Source organism: Notechis scutatus, chromosome 1 (assembly GCF_049901735.1).
Source record: "Notechis scutatus isolate UNSWTSFEM ecotype Mainland chromosome 1, rNotScu1.2, whole genome shotgun sequence".
Lineage (NCBI taxonomy): Eukaryota > Metazoa > Chordata > Lepidosauria > Squamata > Elapidae > Notechis > Notechis scutatus.
In genome coordinates, this window is record NC_142009.1 from 279,799,370 (window position 1) to 279,818,703 (window position 19,334).

Here is a 19,334-nt window from a genome sequence, read left to right on the forward strand (position 1 = left end):
AAGCTTAAAGAAGAACAAATTTTACCACTCTCGGGAGTCTTTTATTTGATTTTCTTCGGTGTTATTTTTTTATCTCTCCTATTTCATTATGGGAGCATTTTATTAAAAGAGTTTTAATAATTTATTTCATCAATTTATTTCAACAGAAACTAAAGTTTGTTTTTCACAATCCCTCTTGTGAGACCCTCCTAGGGTCTCTGACTTATCCATTCTTCCCTGACACTTCTTGAAAAAGCTTCAACAAGGAGGTGTTTTTTTTTTCAAACTCAGATTTATCTAAAAATGTTCTGATTATAATTCTATGAAAACACAGGCAGAGGAAACAGGTATGCTTCTAACTAGAATAAATAAGGCTAAAATTCAACAAAAGCATTAATCCAGTTACATTAAAGTTATTATGAATACTTCTAGATGCTTACCAGGTATCTTTCTGAGGATACGCTAACTAGAATAAGATCATCTCCAATCCGTACCTTTTCTCCTTCTGACCTTTGTTTAGAAGCAGGGTGTATGGTCCACCAGCATACTTCACCTATAATAAGCAGAAGTGCCCACATTACATCTGAGGAAAAAAGCCTGAGACTATTTCAAGCAAGTTCAGGATATCTAAAAATATGAAACCATATCCACTAAATTCTTAGACTTCTCCATTTGAAAACTGCCAATGACTATACCAGACATTGAGACTGTCAGCCCTGCCCCAGCTTGGTCTTTTAAGAAAGCAAGACTCTCAACTTCATTTGTAATGAAGAGAATACTTTTACTAAAAGCCAACTGGTTACAGTAAAACAAAAGCCAGAACTGAGGTTTTGCACACGAAAGCATCCCAGGTAACTTTCCCTTTCTCGTTCTACTGCCCCGCTATCTCCTGTTTGTCCAGTCTTATTCAAAAAAGTTGTTTTGATAACTGTCCCTGAGAAGGCAGGATAGATGTTGAGCCAGCATTACATTCCATTTCCCAAACCTGGGACCTTGGGATGTCTCAGGATGCACTAATTTTAGTTTAGTTTTCCATCCCCCTAGCTCCCTCATCCTGTAATTTATAGCAGGCTGGGATCTAGGGAAGCAGAGCTGGAGCAAAGGATGAATTCTGACAGAGACAATGAATGGATAACTGTATTCAGAAGGTGAAAGTCCTCCACAGATGGTTCAAAGTAAATTCTCTACAGGATTCCTATCATATGGATGTTCTGCTTAAGGTTCCACAATGAGCCTGCTAAAATACATGTATGCATACTGCATAAGTTAATATATAGCCTGCCACAATTGCCTTTGGATATGAACCCAGTATATATGACTGAATGTGGCACATATTTAAACATAGATAATTACACTTTTAAGCTCAATAGGCTTTTTGTTTTCATTAAGGCTTTCTCTGCATGCAGCAATGAGTAATGATTTTTTTCCATCTTCTCCATGGATAAGAACAAGAATTATCAGCATTCATGCTGACCTAACTGTAGTTTGTTTCCCTAACTGAAATTCATATATTTGTTTCAGAATAATTTTGTATAATGCAATAAGAAAGTATCATCTCTCGGTATAGGTACATGAATATCGCATGAACGCATAACAGGATACTAATCATATATTGTAATTTGCCAAGGACTGAATAATTATGCTGCTTTTGGCAATTCTAGGCAGGCAGCCAAAACTTGAAGCTACATCAACCCTTAAAATTATGTCAACCTTACATGATTGATAAACTAGATTTTACAAATTACAGATGTTTTAGGCCTTCTAACTTAAGGTGATATTTTATTTGATATAAGATGGAGATTGCATACCTACCTATTGCATTTTCCTGTAGGCCCACATCAAATGCAAGTTTATCTGTCTGAGATCTTGATGTTGTTAAACATGTCAAATACTGAAAAACATTTTAAAGTTAGTAAGACCCTTCAAATCATTTTGTATGTGTCTCAATGAAGCCTTGAATCTGAATTGAGAGATATGAGCCCACTGTTCTCTTGAATAAGTGACAATATTTCTAATTATTTTGCACTGAAATGAACGGATATCAATTTTAATGTTTATGAATGTCAATTTAATTCCCATTGGCTGACTTCATAAAAAAATCAAAAAAAGAGTTAAATCATTTTATTAAAAAACCTTTTAAGTTTTTAAAAATATGAATGGTGGAATTCAATAGAGAAATGGTATGAAAGCTACAAATTTAAAATAGTTTGTGCAATATAAAATTAGCTATGCAATGTCACTCACTCAGTGGTGAGATAGGTGGCATACAAGTTTAATTAATTAATCAATCATACACAGAGCACTATTACAATGAGATTATACTTCAGCCTTTTTGAATTTGAGGTCTTTGAAACTCTACTGAACTTCTCAAAATTGGCCATATCAATTTAGAAGTCTGCAAGTTACACCAATAAATGTCTCAAACTATTCCTTGTTAGAATAGCCACAGAGTACAGCAACAATCTTAAAAAACTGATTGTGCATCTCTTCTCCCTTATGTTATCTTCATATGAATGAAAAAGGGACCTGACTGAGATGGTTTCTTAAATTTATTTCTTGGATTGGAGTCAACCCATGCTTATCTGATCCTTTGTAATGGATCTCCTGCTGTCCTTCAAAGCTATCACCTATGCCAGAGGTGGTATTCAGCAGGTTCTGACCAGTTCTGGAGAACTGGTAGCGGAAATTTTGAGTAGTTCGGAGAACTGGCAAATACCACCTCTGACTGCAGATTTTACAGTATCCTTCCCCTGCCATGCCCACCAAGCCACGCCCACAGAACCGGTAGTAAAAAAAATTGAATCCCATCACTGAAATAAACCCATTCCTGTCTGTCATTCTGGCTACTCGGGATAATTTTCCTAACATTGGATACCCCAGATTGGGAAGGAGCATCAGCAAGAAAGCTTGGTGAGAATAAGGTAGGGGATTGAAAAGGAGAAAATTTGTAGCAACTGAAATATTTAAGTCTAAAAAGAAATACTACACAACAAAAATAGTCCCTCTGAGTGCCTGGTTGAGATGAATTATTTATTAATTCTGTGTCAGGAAAAGGGTGTACTGTGATGTGGATTTGGAACTTTCATCCCAGTTTGGGGAGCACCCAAGATGGTATTGGAAAGGCAGTGAGCTCCGCCAAATATTTTATTAGTTTTATTCTGTTGCACTTTCTTCTCTCCATTCCTCCACTCTCTTACCATTCCACTGAAAGAATGCCGAAGCAGAATCGCATGGCCATACAGCAGGGTTCTATGACCACCTCCTTGCGCTGCCTGTAGAATAAATGATTCAGAAGCTGAAAACACACTATGATGGAAACCAAAACAGTATTTACATGTTTTCTTATGGGTTAAAAAAATAGCACAGTACTTCCAATTCTTGAAAAGAACATTTGTATATTCACACTGACATTTCTCTATTCGTATGCTCTATTTCTCTATTCGCACATAATTGTAAGAAAAAAAAGATGCTTACAAACTGCTATCAAAATTGGGAAATGGCCTTTGCTCTATAAGCCAATTAATCTAAAGCATATTAATTGTGATTCAATAACGTGCAAATTTAGAAAAAACATAGTTGCGTTCTCTAAAATGCATATATCTACAGAATATTAATTTAAAATGCAGCTGTGTTGGAAAAGGAAACATTATATCATATAAAATAAAACTCTATCTATACAAAACTAAAAAGTACCTGCATCCAGAAATCCTATCTCACTATACCTAGGAAGTATTTTAAGATACAGAGAACATCATGTTCCCCAACAGATTCCCCAAATATATTGCCCTTTGCATCAAATTCTTTAAAAAAATGTAGATTTGAAAGGTTGAGTAAGGTAGGCTTAGTATAAGGATTTATTTAAGAAAGAAAAAAAATAGCCCATCTGGAAGTTTGCTGAGAACTTTGTTTAGGCTTAGAGTTAGATGGTAAAAGCAATAGACATATCATTTTGTGGGGGAAGGATGTCCAATTAGATAAATTACCAATTCTGAAACTGTATATATAGTTCAAAGCCAAGTGTCAAATATGCATGGAGTTATAATAATTATATTACAAAATAAGTGAGGAGATTTGAACAGTAGCTATCCAAATTTCATTAGTTAATCAGCAGAGAATTTGATGTGTGTATCCCATCCCTCTTTGTAAAATTGTATTAGTACAAATGAAAGAACATACAGTGAAAAGTGGTTATAGATCCATGATTCATTATTTAAATTTAGCAAGATTGTAGACATTATTTTCCCAGTGCTACATGGAACAGAGACATCAAAGTTCTGGAAAGGTATTGATCCCAAATGACTGACCTTTCCAGTTTTATTATGTGTTTTTTTCTCTCTCTCAATGACATGTCCATACACAGAGACACAAAAGAATGAAGTAATAGAGTTCATTCCAAAATGAAAGATTGCAAGAAATCAAAAACACGCTTTATAACTTATTGACTGACTCCTAGATTGGAATGGTCTGGTATTACTTTCCGTCTTTTAATTATTATTATTTTTAAAAAGCAATCTTCATATGGCAAAGAGTTAAAAAATAGAGCATTGATAACAAGCCAATATCTCAAACTACAATATTGCATGATGATGTCATGACGCATGGATCATCTCTCTCCACTCCCCTTTTCTCTCGGCAGACCACTATGGTGAAAAAAAAAGGGAGAGTATCTCTAATATTCAGATTGAGGGCAGTGATCCAAACAGACAAATGTGTAGAGTTATTCCAAAGTATAAACTATAGATATATGATGCAATAATATTACTGAAACTCAAGACTGCTATGGGAAACCATCATGAAATACTATGTGTATCATTTTGATTTCTATGAGAGGGGAAATAAAATCAGAATATGAAGTAAACAAATGAATAAGAATCATTAGTGTCCTCTTAATTACTGCAAAGCTAGTGACTGCATTACATAATACAGCAGATAGTAAGTCAGCAGTTTATTTTCATTGAAAATATTTTGCATGCTGATAAAAAAAACTTAGTTCCAAATTCACAGACAGTTAGTCCAATATGAAATAGTTTGCTGCTTTTCCTGAATCCCCTGCATTTGCCAGATCTGCATCAACCATAGTATATATTTGGTTACCTGTAAATTTAGAATGTTTTCTGGTGCTATATCTTCAGAACATAAAACATCTAACATTCTTACCTTTCTCATAAACTTTCCAGAAGCATTAAAAACAAATGCAAAAAAACTTCATAAGAATATGTTTATAAACAGTCACACCCTGACATGCTGCTGAAATCATTGTGGAATCTTTTCATTGCTATTTTTTATTTTGAAATATTTAATAGCAATTAGCTACTATATAATAATAATAATAAATATTATTATTATCTGGCTGACCATGCAACCAACCATAATGTTATGGTCAATGAATGCTCTTTTTGTGAAACCAGAAACTTACCCAGAAAGAACTGAGAAATAAAAAGGATCTGAGATGTTGCAATATTTTACAGATGCCTTTAACCAGTTGTTAAGTAATATGATTGTGAAAACCTGATAGAATTACAGGCCAATAAATTTCAATTACTGATATCACTTTCAAGGGCATTGTTTTAAACACTTTTAGGCCAAAGGTAGATGAGGTCTTACACCCTCATCTTCACTTTGTACTCAAGAAGCAATTAAGATTATTTCGTCCTTTGAGGTATACTAGCAGGACTCAAATATTTGAAACATGTGACAAATTAATCCCTTGTAAGGCCATCTCTTCTGTTTTATATGCTTTAAGATGAAGAACATTTAAACACAGAACAAGCTGACCCATGAAGACAGTTACAGTGTGGCACCCAGGGTCTCAAAGCATTAGAATCTATACACATCCAATTCACATCAGAATGCCAAATTGGCAGTGTTTTAGAAATGAGTTGGCCTCTGTACGAATAACTTATGCTACAGAGATGGCAGGTGACTTTTTCTTAGCCCACAAAGACCGCAGTATGCAAGAAAATAGCGGAAAATGTCTGCACATACTCCTTAAAATGCAAAATATCAAGTTGTATGATGGATCTAGATGTTCAGTCAAATTGTGACTTGGCCTCATGTCCACAAGAGAACACAAGTATCAAAGTCATACACTTCCAACATGGCTTTCTTCTTTGTACATGCTCTGAACTATGTTCTTGGTAAAACATCCGAAGGGATACCAAAACAATATGACAAAAGACTACAGAATAATATCACCTCCAGGCACAGAAAGAATAGGAATGTGACTTGTCAGCCTTTGCAGTTGTCAGGTAGTATAAAACTGAAACTAATAAAAAAAAAGATCAAATAAAAGCATGACATTCTGCTTGGCCTGTCAATATCAAACTCTGTTCCTAGCTTTTCCAGTTGTATACTTTAGTTCCTTTCTTATCTAGATGTGGCTACAACTGTTTCAAGCCATAATCTGGGTCTAAAATCATCTCCATCACTATAAAACAATGTGCATGGTCAGTTCATTTGAATTAAACAATTAGGAATATGAAAAGGATTGAAAGGGAGAATCCTTCACCAAAAAATAAACTGAAACGTCATTGACTGTGATCTACCACCGTAAAAGATAAAGTAATTAAGGCATCAGGCCAAAGATTGGAATACTGGGTTTTAGAGACCTTAGGAATGAAACCAAATAGCTGAGTTTGGGTGAATCATTTTCTTTTGGACCTAGGAAGTATAGTAGGCAATGGCAAACCATTTCTGAAAATCTTGCTAAGAAAACTGCAGGGACAACAGTAGTTCAGGCAGTTGCCAGGAGTCAACATGGAGGAGAGGAGGAGGAGGAGGAGCTACAATTAAAATCCAGTGATGGCTTCAGAAGAACAAGCCTCAGGTAATATTTCTACGGTTTCTAAAATACCAAGGAAAAGAATATATGTAAGATCGCCATACTGTATCAAATACAGTAGAACCTTTGGTCACGACCATAATTCGTTCCATAACTTTGGTAATTATTTCATCTTCTAATGTTTCGTCTTCAGTAATTTCTGGGTCAACGTCCTGTTTTATCACCACCCGAGTATGTATTCATGACCAGATTGAAAAATTTTGTGAATTTTTTGGTCGGAACCCGATTTGGTCGTGATCAGAAGCATTCATGATCAGAGGTTCTACTGTAATTCTATGCAATTAGTAGGGAAAACCTTCAAAATTGAATATAATTAGGACTGGAATTCTTTCTATTATTCTCCAAAAGAATATTCAATTTTTAAAATTCTAAATATCAAATATTATTTTCCTGGAAGAAATAGTAATAGCTGTGTTCAACATTAGAGTAAGTCTGACAGCCAGGTTTCTAATAGTAACATTTCATGACACAAGAAGCACCTAAACAGTGGTCACAAGAATGAATTATAAAAAGATGGATGACAGAACACCTTCCATATCATTGAAAACAATAAATAGGTAGTCCTTTTGTACAAAGGAGTAATGAGAAATCTTAGCCCAAGCGAGCAAACTTAGGTTACAAATCCTGTGGGCTATTTAAGAGTAAAGTTATTGCTGTAGTTCAGTGGCATAAGGTTTTTTTTTCCCCCTGAAGGACTTATTGTATAAAAAATAGATCAGCAACCCACACAATGGCAATTTATTCTTCCCAATTTGCCTTCCGTGTGGAGGTGTGAACTACAGTATTCTGTAATCTGTGTGGAGTCACACAGCTACATTTTGTATTAAGTCATGGGAAGGTGTTATGATTTGTCACTCCGAGTACATTTTCTCAGTAGGCAGCAATGGAAGTCATACTGATCCAGCTTGCCAACTGAATGACAAGATGTAGGGTTGAAACAATGGTCCATAGAGTTCCTCAGTATTCATCCGACTTCAATGCAAAACACTTATGTTACATAACTAGAAAAATATAGATGCTATAATAAGAATGCCTTGTGATCTTTCTTTAGGTCTTTACTGGCCAAGAGCAGTTAAGTGAAGTTATTGCTGTAGCAATTTAGGATCAAACTAACAGGTTCTTTTCACAGTTCTCAGGAGCTGCAACAAAAATGTGTGATTTGGAGAAAGGATATTTTATCTTTTCTTTCTCTCTCCAATATATCTTCTCACTCCCAGTTATATAAAAAAAAAGGAATAGAATTACCTACATGTTATCTAGACTGCAAAGTTTAGAGCCACCCAGAAACAGATTTAGATCTATCAGTTTGTGTTGCTATTGTGCACTTGAAATGTGGCAGAAAAGGTTGCTGGTGTGAACGGAAAAACAACAGCAGTGTTAAGATCTCCTTTGTTTTTATGTTTGTCATCTATATGTCTACAGATAACATGTCTGATATGGCTCAGAGAGGGAATGGGATACTTTTGCTTTTTTTATAGCAATTTGGCCATTTCTTCAAATGTTCATTTTCAGGCTCAATGCCATGTCTTGCCCAACATGCTTGTAGTAAAATACAATCAAGAGTTTTAATCAAGAATCTAGGCACCCAGATCAAGTTACGATTATTCTTCTGGTTAATTTTGATTAAACAAATTACAAGGTTAGGGAGTATTGTCTGTGGAAAGATGACATTTTTCATAAAACAGGAAAACCAAGAAGTGGATGCATAAACTGCTTGATAAATTCATTAACTGACCCTAGATTGAGATGTATCTAATCCCAGAGTTGATTGCCAGTTTATCATGCTACAACCCAATTTCCTAAAGTGTTTTTCCATTATTGTGATTTGCAATTGAGGATAGGTTACTGGGACAGTGCATTAATATAACCAATGTAATTATAAATAACATTTCAGATTGGGTTTTCTAATTTATTGGACAAAGATTAGGATTATTTATTTTGACCATTTTAAAAAAAAACTCAATCTTTCAACTTTACAGTTGGAGTTATTAGAACAGGGCACACAAGGGAAAAAAATATTTTTCTTTTAACACTGTAATGGTTAAACTGCTCTACCACAGCAGAGCTTGAAATGGACCATTACAGGAAGTAAGGCTGAAAATAATTAGATGAATACTTTAAAAAGTCTTTGCAAAGAGAAAAAAGTCAGATATCAGAAAAAGATAGTTTTTTTAATTTTCCTTGAGAGAAAAGAATAGTATCTCAAGCCCTTGAGATTTCAGATTGAAAAAATTCCCCAAAAGATGAAAGACCTGTTCTTTAAATGAATGCTTAATTGAGAATGTATACACAGCATGTTACACATATTAGAAGGCAAACACATAGGGAGTCAAATTGAAGTGCCACAATGCAAATGCTTATTTATCAAAACACTGGTTAATTACACTTCCTGTACCTCACCACCATTGCCATCTCAGCTGAAGTAGAGATCTGAGGACCTTTTGCTTCCTACCTTTCAAAAAGCTGTTTTTAAAAGAAAAAATGCCAGTTTAACAGCTGGTGTAGTTAGTTTCCTCCCACAGAAACTTCCCAGGGACAAAAACGAGGGAGCAACAGCTACCCACCTCAGACATGTTTAGTATTAGATTAGTGGGCCACAGAAAAGCTAAGCATCTGCTTTAGAGATCCCCTGCTCCAACCTAAGTTTTTTTTTAATTTGTCAACTGCTTACAAAATAATAGGTATAAGTAAAAACATAGTTATGAATACATGCATACATATAAGAAAAATAAAAATATATATAAAAGAAACAATAGGACAGGGATGGTAGGCACGTTGGTGCGCTTATGCACGCCCCCTAAAGACCTCTTAGGAAAGGGGTAAGGTAAATAGTAGACAGTCTAAGGTTAAAGTTTTTGGGGTTTGGGGAAGAAACCACAGAGTCAGGTAGAGTATTCCAGACATTGACCACTCTGTTGCTGAAGTCGTATTTCCTGCAATCAAGTTTGGTGAGGTTAACCTTGAGTTTGTATCTATTGTGTGCTCTTGTGTTGTTATGGTTGAAGCTGAAGTACTAATTGACAGGTAAGTCATTGCAATGTATGATTTTATATACCATACTTAGATCAGACCAAAGACGGCATAATTCAAGGTTCTCTAGGTCTAGAATTTCAAGTCTGGTGGCATAAGGTATTCTACAACGAGTAGAGGAGTTGTGATGATTTTTGTGTGGACGTATGTTGAGACAAAAGTCAATCATGTTGTGGTCACTGTTGGAAAAGGGTTCTTTAATTTATATTCCGTAAATTGAATTCAAACTATTGCAGAAGATGAGATCGAGGCAGTTGTTAAGTCTAGTGTTGTTGGTTACTAGTTGTTCCAGTCCCAGATTTGTTATTGCATTGTAGAAGGTTGCATGTGTGGGTTCAGTTTTACATTTGTTAAGGGTCCAGTTAATATGAGGTAGATTTAAGTCACCAAGAAAGATAAAAGTGCGTGGGCAGGATGCTGCCCATGTTAGTAGTGAATTTAGCTTGTTTACATGTTCGATGTCATAATCAGGGGCTCTGTAACATAGTAAGAACCAAAATATGACATTTAAGGACAGTTCACAGACGATGGTCTCAGGAATAGCAAGCTCCTGGGTAACTTGGATGTTTTTTAGATGTAGGGACTTTTTATAGAAGATAGCAACACCACCTCATCTATGGATTTCATGATCTGATCGGTAAACATGATAGTCTCTTACTGTGGTAATGGAGTCAGGGAGAGATGTGTTGAGCCATGTTTCACAGACAAATATAATGTCGAATTTAGCCGTATTTAGTAAGAGGAGAAATTCAGGTATTTTATTCACAAGGCTTCTTGCATTGAGTAGCTTGCATTTAAGGCCAGTTGTGATTGGGATAGAGGTAGTTAGGGGCATGCATGGCTAGTTTTGAGTGATGTTGGATTCGATGGGGTGGGGTTGGATGCGGAGTTGTGGGTTGTGTGACTTTCTTTTGATGCAATCAGCTCTGTAGTCAATGTATAGATCCTTTTCTCCATTGTCTAGATAGTTTTTGAGTTCTGCGTGGAGTTCACGGGAACAGATTCTTTGCAGTATGGATAAGTCTGGTCTTGAGCGAAGTTTTTTGTGGTTGGGATTGGTTTTTGCAATGGCGTTTATTGTATGAATGAATATGTGTTTGCTGGACTCATTTTTGCATACAACTCTACAAAATCTTGGGGCCACCGAGCCGTCTTTTTATTTGTACCCATGGTCATTTCTGGTTATTTCAATAATATCTTCAGGAGAGATGTTTATTGTAATTGATTTGCTTATGATATCACAAACGTTGGTGATGTCATCTGATTCGTTGGTGTCTGTTCCCTGACTACTGATGCTGTGGAGGAAGAACTAGACTCAGATGAAAATCTCTTTCTCTTGGGGGAGGGCTCTTCATTGCATGCCTGAGAGCATTGTCTTTCTGATTCACTCAATCCCTCGTTCACACAAAGAGTAGGCTGAAAAGGCTGATCTTCAGCGCCCTCTAGTGTTGCGCTCCTTTCCTGATACTTCGCTTTTATTGGTTTGCCTGTTGGAGTGCGGGAATTTCCATTCTTCTCCGCCTCCTTTTCCAGCCTCGGGAAGCATTTCTCAATAGCCCTTTGTCTCCTTAATGCCTCCCTCTCGTCTGCCTTGGACACCCTGCTGAGAGGCCTTTCTGAAGCTCTCCCAGCCTCTCTGGGTTCCTTTGTGCTTTGCTCTCTGTTCAAACTGGGGGCAGGGGATTCCTGCTCCTCCAGGCTTGCCTCTGTTTCAGAAAATTCAGCCATGGTCTTTCCCTTTGGCTTTTGCTGATAGAGTATACTCAGACCAGCCTGAACATGGACTCTAGCCTCCTTTTCTCCTGGGTAGGCTTGTGTGACTGTGATGGAAGCTTGCTCAGCCTAAGACTGAATTTGCCTCCAATTAAAGAGAGCACTGGAGGTTTATGCGGCTTCTGGTTTGTTTAACGAAGGCTCTGGGAAAGCTGAATTAATTTGCTCTCCTTCTTTGCTAGCCGATCGAGAGCCTGCCTGCTCTTACTGAGGCTGCTGCCGCTCATTCTCTTAACACCAAACAGCTATGTGGGCTTTCCCATCTTGGGATGAGGTCCCGGCTCTTTCACTTACTCACGGTTTGCTGACTTTCACTCTTTGTCTTTTCTTTCCTTTTTTTCTCGAAGAATCCAAAGCGTTGATCCTATATTTTCTATCTTTCTTTCTGAGCACTCTTTCCTCGTGTCCTCTTTGCATGAAGACGGAGTCAAAAACTGGGCATGTGCAGTGGAAAGGGGGCTGGACTTAACTTTGATTGACTCCATCTTTAAGCAAGGAAGCAGGAGACAGCCCACGCTTTGGATTCTCCGACTCGTACATCTGAGAAAAGATTAATCTCTGTTCCTGAAAAGAAACTGGTTTGAGAAGTCTGGCTAGTTTCTGTGTCTATTTGTTCAGGTAATTGGTTTAACAAGCAACAGCTACTGTGATTTAATTATTTGTATTGTGTTTGAATTTTTTCCTGCCTCATGGTTTCTTTTTCTATCTGGGTAGGGGGTCTTCCTTCATTGCTTTAGTGGTATCTGGCACTATCCTTTTGGGGTGTACTTCCAAGAGGCAGGATGCAAGCTTGGCACTGATTTTTTTTACTGCCTTTCTGGGGGCATGTGACCATTCCTTAAATCTGGATGATTTCCTTAGGATATTTTGTGAGATGAGTGAGACCAGCTATATCTTTAAGTGGTGCAAATGGATCTAAGGATTGCTTTTCCTGGGTGTGCTTTTTCTGGAGAGCTTAAGTGACCTCTCTGCTAAAGGGTTTCACTTTATGAGCAAGAGTTGGCTGCTGATAGTTATCATTGCATTTTAACTATTTTAATTCCTCAAGGTGCTCTGGCAGCCTGCCTGATTTGTAACTCTGGCTTGCAGATATTTTTAATCTAATGATCGGTATTTAGGGCAGCTTTTTGCAGGCAAAGAAGCTTTTTGTATTTTTGTACAGGTAATCCTTGATTTACAACAGTTCAATTAGTGACCATTCAAAGTTACGATGGCACTGAAAAAAGTGACTTATGACAGTTTTTCACATTTACGACCATTGTAGCATCCCCACTGTCATGAGAGGCCAGGCAAGGATAAGCACCCCTTGATGTGAGTGTTGTCGAGTTGGCCACGCCCACCCAGTCACATGACCACCAAGCCACACCCACCAACTAAGCCATGCCCACAGAACCCGTTGTTAAAAAATTTGAATCCACCCCTGCCTCTGGTCTATGGAGATTCTCAATCATCCAGGTCATGGTTGTCCCAAAGGTGCTTTTCCAAAAGGCAATTGGACTTCTCATCTAGGAAGCTTCAGTTCTGACTGAATGGTGGGGAATGGGTTTGTTGTCCTTTGGGAAAATACCTTTGGGATATGGCATGTATTCATTTTAAAATATACAGGCCTTGAGGGAGGAAGAGACTTCATATGGTATCCACCTTGCATGTAGTAAGTATATGTCTTTCCAAACTGCATCTTACATCGACTATATTAATTGTTCCTTGGTATTCTGCCTGTGACTCAGATTGAATCACCCCAAATGGTTGAGAGACAAAGCTTGCAATTGCTAGGCAACTAACACAGCTTTCCCCCATTGTCCACTCCAAAAATTACAAATGATTATCTGATCAGGCCTGAAATGGAAAAGGCATAGGAGGTACTTAGCAACAAAGTAATAGTCAGGGCAATTTTGCCTTAATAGGAAATAGAGAAGAGTAGCTATATAAATTATTTTTGCATAACATTTTCAGAAATCCTAAATGCAAAATGTTCTTTCCATGGCACTTGAGAAAACTCAAGTTAGGTCAAGCTGAAACTGTGCATTTCAACAGCTATGGAGCTGCTGAAAATATTAGACAGCATTCTTTTAAGTGGCATTGCCAGTAAACATGAGCAAAGGCACTATTTTTTTTTTTTACAGGGTGGTGATAACTCATTATGGTTTGACTATCTCTGTATGTTATATGGAGCTGATAGATAATGGGAAAGAGTTGTTTTAAAGGAAATAACAACATAGGAAACACAATAAAGGTAATCAATAACTACAGTAATGTCTGCATGAAACAGAGTAAAGAAGCTGGAACTATATTTTACAGCACTGAGCTCTATTACCTCTTGCAGTAAATCAGATAGGAAACACAACAAGATGAGTAAATTCTTTATTGTAAAGCTACATTAACAGAATCTTGCAAGTCTGAACGTACAGACTCCCCACCACCACTTTTAACTGTGTGAATCTATTAGGGAAGGGGTGTCAAACTCATATCATCATGGCGGCAGCATGTGACGTATCGTGACTTTTTCCCTCTTCACTAAACTGGGCATGGGAGTGACCAGTGTGTGATGCATCCGGCCTGAAGGCCGCAAATTTGACAGCCCTGCATTAGGGTGTTTCCTTCCTAAGATTCTTTCTCTGATTGTTAAGCCACTGGGGGGTCCTGGCTCTCTTGTCTGATGGTTTCCTAGGCAGCATCTCTTCCCCTTGTTCTCAATGGTCATCCACACATTCCATTACAAGTTCTGACTCACAGTAGATGCAAAAACTATTTCTATATAAAAGGGTTTTTTTCAACATTTTTATCATAAGTCATTAAAAATGTTAATTCTAACATCCCTCCGAGGTGCTAAACTATTTAATGCTTTACACAACAATGGATTATTTTATATAGTGATCAGATTGCTGGTCCCAAATATTTTTGGGTGGAATGAAACAGTTTCAATTTTAATGATTCATTCTTGAAGACTATTTTTCTCTGCAAATTGAGTCAACCAGCCCTAATGACTTCTGCAAATGTATGGATACCATTGTTGCCAGAGGTAGTTAACCAACTGATGTGTCAGTATGTCTGAGTTGCTAATGATAGTAACTCACAATGAAGGCACAAATGACCATTAAGTAAAATGGTGAATTGGACACATCTGTGAAAGAAAATTATAGAAAATTACAGAGGGATGTGAATCCCTTTTCTATTGATAGCCTTTTCTTGAAGAAACTAGCTCTGATTCTTGCTTTAAATCAACTTTCTGCTCAAGAATAAGGCTTTTTTTTTTCTTAAGGAAAGAACACTAAACCTGTGCTTAGGAACAATCTCTCAAAATGGCTAAATTCACATCTATAAGAATAGCACAAGAGGATTAGTGAGCTCTATAGAAGGTCAAGAATTATGCAGGCAGGTACATCTGTAAAAGGCAGGTGTGCAATTTCTCCTACAGGCCAAACCAAAATGATTATGGCAGGGAGTGATTAAAGACAAAACAGAAGGGTAAGGACCACAGAACTAGAAGATAGGCAAATACCATTTCCAGACAATATATACAGAAGCACTTGGTCAGTGAAGCATGCCGAGCAATGTGCAAAAAGGATGAGAGAAGACCCCACATTTTAACTAGAACATCTAAGAGTGACTATAAACTGCTTCAGCTATGGACTGGAGATTTGATGGGGCTTCATCATGAAAACATGGCAGAAAAGAAGTAGACATATTGTGGTTAGGGGCAACAGATAAAGAACCTGTACACAAAATCCTGTATGAAAAATAATCTTACAAAATGTAGCAATTCTTTAGCAAAATTGCTTGGTTCAGGGAATGGCTTTTGCCCATTTTCTCTGTAATCCATGCACCTAATTATCCTTTTACTTTGTTCCTTCCAGCGGTCCATCTTTCCTTAGGCAGAACAAATTCAGAAGCATGTCATATAGAAAAACACACATTTAACTCTCAATTTACAAATTCCAATTTAATGACGGAAAAACGAGGTCCTAGACAAAGAAAGACCAGTTCCTAGGGAAAACTTGTTATTCAAAATTAACCATTTAAAAAGTTCACATTTTGCTATCATAGTCTTTCAGTCTTTTGTTCTTATCAGAATCTTCAGTTCTTTGTTACAAAAGAATATAGGTTCCCATAAACATTATAAGCTAGTAGAATAGCTTGCTTTATGGAGTCATGAAAGCTTCACCACTGGAGGAAAGCCATTTTTCTAGGATTGTATGAGGATTTTTACAAAGGAATGGGCTAGAAGACCTTCAAAGTCCCCTTCAACTGTATGATTCTCTGTTTTTCTTTTGAAGAGGAGCACAACAGGATACCTAGTACTGATAGTACTGGAACCATTTACCTTCATCTCGAGATAGATTTAAGATGCAAAAGAGGAAAACAGAAGTATGCAGATAAGAGAATTCAGTTAATGAGAATGAATGTCACTTCCTCTAATAATGGATAGAACTAATTGGTATGCGGGGGGGAGTATTGCCAAACTTGGAAGAATTGCATGATTGACAAGATTGTGGTAGTGATGAGCATGATAATCCCTATAATGGTAACATAAGGAAAAGAAAAAGTTTATGCTCGATAGCTTTGAAATGCTGTATCAGTAGAAAAATAAAAACGGAAAACAGGAAGTTGGAGCAGAAAGCCCTGTTTGAGCTCTTTAGAGAAAGGCGTGGCTAGTTGGTAGAAATTCTAAACAAAAGCATTCCTAATTGTATGACAGAACATACTGTAATATTTAACTGCAAGTTCACTTGTACCACCATAGGGGGGAAAATGCATTTTTCTAGAAAATTAATGGACAGATTTTCAAGCCATTCTTTTGAAATTTTAGCTACCCCTTTTATGTATATTTAAAGAGGAATAAATCCTATGGAAATAAGTAAGCTTTACTTTTTTATAACATGCTTAGGAGTAGAGGATTAACTTAAAAAGGTCAGTGGGTTTAATAAGTGTAGCTTTAATAACAGTTAACTTAAAAACAAAACTTCAGCAAAGACCAGCATTCTAATGGTTAGTCATTAGCTATAAAAGTTTTATAATAAGAAAGAATATAATAAGAAAAAAAACATGAGAAACAATCAGCATTAAGAACACTGACACAGTGGAGGTATTTAGGACAAGAATAAATGGAATGAATTCCGTGCAGTGGCTGAAGATGGCATGAAAACAAATGATTGACATACCCATTCAAAGACATCTCTAGGCTAGCAAAAGTGAATACAAAATGGTAAATGAAAATTTAGTCTAACACATATATTGTTATATTGGTAAGATTCAGCAAAGTGGATGTGCTTCAAGTCCCCTCTGTTAAATAATGGAGATTCCTTCTCTGTTGCTGTAGGTCCTGCCCTCTGGAATAATTCCCCCCTCCTTCCCCCCTCATCCATTCCCCCCTTGATGATGACATTTCATAAGAAGGCATGGAAAATTCAAAGAGTTGGTTCGATAGTGAGATGGGCAGCATGTAAATTGCAGCATATAAATTTAAGAAATTAAAAATTGACAGTCTGGCTCTTTCCCAAGCCTTGGGATGGGATAGTAGGTGAGCCTCTGTAAGATTAGTTGTGATGTGATTTTGTTTTATTATTATTTGATCCTTCTGGGTGCATATAATCTCTCTTTTCTTGTTCTGTCTTTTTAATTATGTAAAGTGCCCAGTTGGGCATTTTTTAAAATCAATACCAATAAATACATTTTAAAACTATTTAGGAAAGTACTGTATCACCATAAGCAACAGTGAAATACAAACTTATACTTGGTTTTCTCAAAGTAAGTCAGTTGAACTGAACATTTTGTTAATTTTGAACTGAATAAAACTTTGATGGTGGACACCATCTATAAAATAACACTCCAGCAGAACCCATTGCTTTAGCAAAATAGATAAATCATGAAAATGATCTGTGTAAAGAGTAAGTAAAGGTGTAAAATGAGATTTTGTCTAAGATATGAAATGTGAATTCTCGTTGTGTGAAATAAACTAGCATGCAGCAAGCTAAACGTAAAATTGAGTTACAGAGAAATTCTTGCCAAAGTACTGCAGTAACTTTATATAATCACATTTGGGAGACCAAAGAAAATGGTCAGCATATAAGTTAGCTGGTTGTGCTTTTACCAAGAAAATCCACTGGGATAATTAATTTATCTGGCATGCTTCTTGTTTCATTGCAGTACACCTAGAGTTCTTAAGTGTTTCCCCTCCCCTACTAACAGTGCATTAATCAAATATTTTTGGGTTAATCTTTTATTTGACAATTGATGTTACAAGGCCAGCTTGCTAATGAGGACTTAATATTTACTGTAGTAAGAGAGATATTCATATGAGTGTTTATTCCACCTTCAAGCATTGGATCAAATTCAAATCTCTTTGGGCAAAGCAACAACTACATGGCTTGCTACACACAACAGCCTTTCACTTACACCCGCCAAAAAGATAATTAGTTGCCAGTTTTCCCTGCATGGTTTATCATCCCAATTCAGGAATTGGCAGTTCCTATTGGAGGTGGATTTTCCCAATCTTCTCAACATAAAAACCACTTTATTGATTTTCAGAGTATTTATTCCTTGTTTTTACACATTGTAGACTATTTAAAAATAATCAATATATTATAACATAACACATATAAAAACAATTTCAATGCACTGGTTGCAACATAAGTTCTAACAGCAACATCACTTTTAACATTAAGCTGTGAGAAGAAGATGGATACAAGCACTACAGGTAACAAAATATCTGGTCCTGGTTTTTTGCTGAACTGTTCAGATCACACTTCCATTATTCTACTTACTGAAGGTAAAAAAAATAGTGCAATGTGTTATCTTTTCACTCATGAAAAGATATCTGAAAACTAAAAGTTTGTAGGTCAACACTAGGAGAATCTCTCTCTGTTTCTACAAGAGTTAGAAAAATAATCTCACTAGCGGCTAGAAATTAGATTCTCTCTTGGAAGCTTGATCTTGAAAAGAGCTATCAGATAATCATTGCTTGCTCCTTCTGATCAGTAACTAAGCACAGAGTATTTCCAGTCATTCAGTTTTTGTTTTTTACCCTTTAAAGGTTCATAATTGCATTCATTCATCCACTTCTAAATTCCTGGGGGCCACCCACAAATGAGAAAGCCAATTACTAGCATTTCCTCTTTTAACCACGTGTTTGTGTGCATGTGTCCATTCAGTGTTTATTCCTGTTTCACAAAATCCCAGTGACAGAACAACAAGGCAGGTTGTTAAAAACAAGTAAGTCCCCGTGTATTATAAATTTTCAGAATGTTTCTGCTTACCATAAATAAGAAATTTTATGGTAAGCAGAAACATTCTGAAAATTTCTCAACTCCTAGTGTTGACCTACAAACTTCTGCATTTGACCTCCTTTTACCAAATAAGCAAGTATGCAGCTGCTGCTTCAGAAACAGAATTTACTAGATAAAAACAGCAAAGCCCCATTCAGAAATACAAAGTCACTGACCCACAACTGCAACCCTCCCCCCATTACATCTTCTACTGAAGAGTGAGAAGGGAAAGTTGTATTTATTTAAACATGATTCATTTCACAAGATGATGGGATACATGTAAGCAATGTTATACCGTATTTGCCGGTGTATAAGACGACTTTTTTGCCCTGAAAAAGATGCCTCCAATTGGGGGTCGTCTTATATGCCGGGTCGTCTTATCGCCAGCAAATAGTAATTGGGAAGCACTGCGGCTGCCCGCGGCTGAGGCACTTTTGCGCACCGTGGAA

The 19,334-nt window shown here is 36.7% G+C and overlaps 1 protein-coding gene across 1 annotated transcript in view; it reads right to left on the bottom strand.

Annotated features, from left to right (window-relative positions):
- RYR3 (ryanodine receptor 3) overlaps positions 1 to 19,334 on the bottom strand; it is a 312,006-nt gene that overhangs the window by 214,365 nt on the left and 78,307 nt on the right. Inside the window, exons 4-6 of the mRNA XM_087951743.1 lie at positions 3,177 to 3,251; positions 1,792 to 1,870; positions 420 to 532 (exon numbers count right to left, since the gene is read on the bottom strand). Of these exons, the coding sequence (XP_087807869.1) occupies positions 420 to 532; positions 1,792 to 1,870; positions 3,177 to 3,251 (267 nt within the window). The remainder of the gene's footprint in view (positions 1 to 419; positions 533 to 1,791; positions 1,871 to 3,176; positions 3,252 to 19,334) is intronic.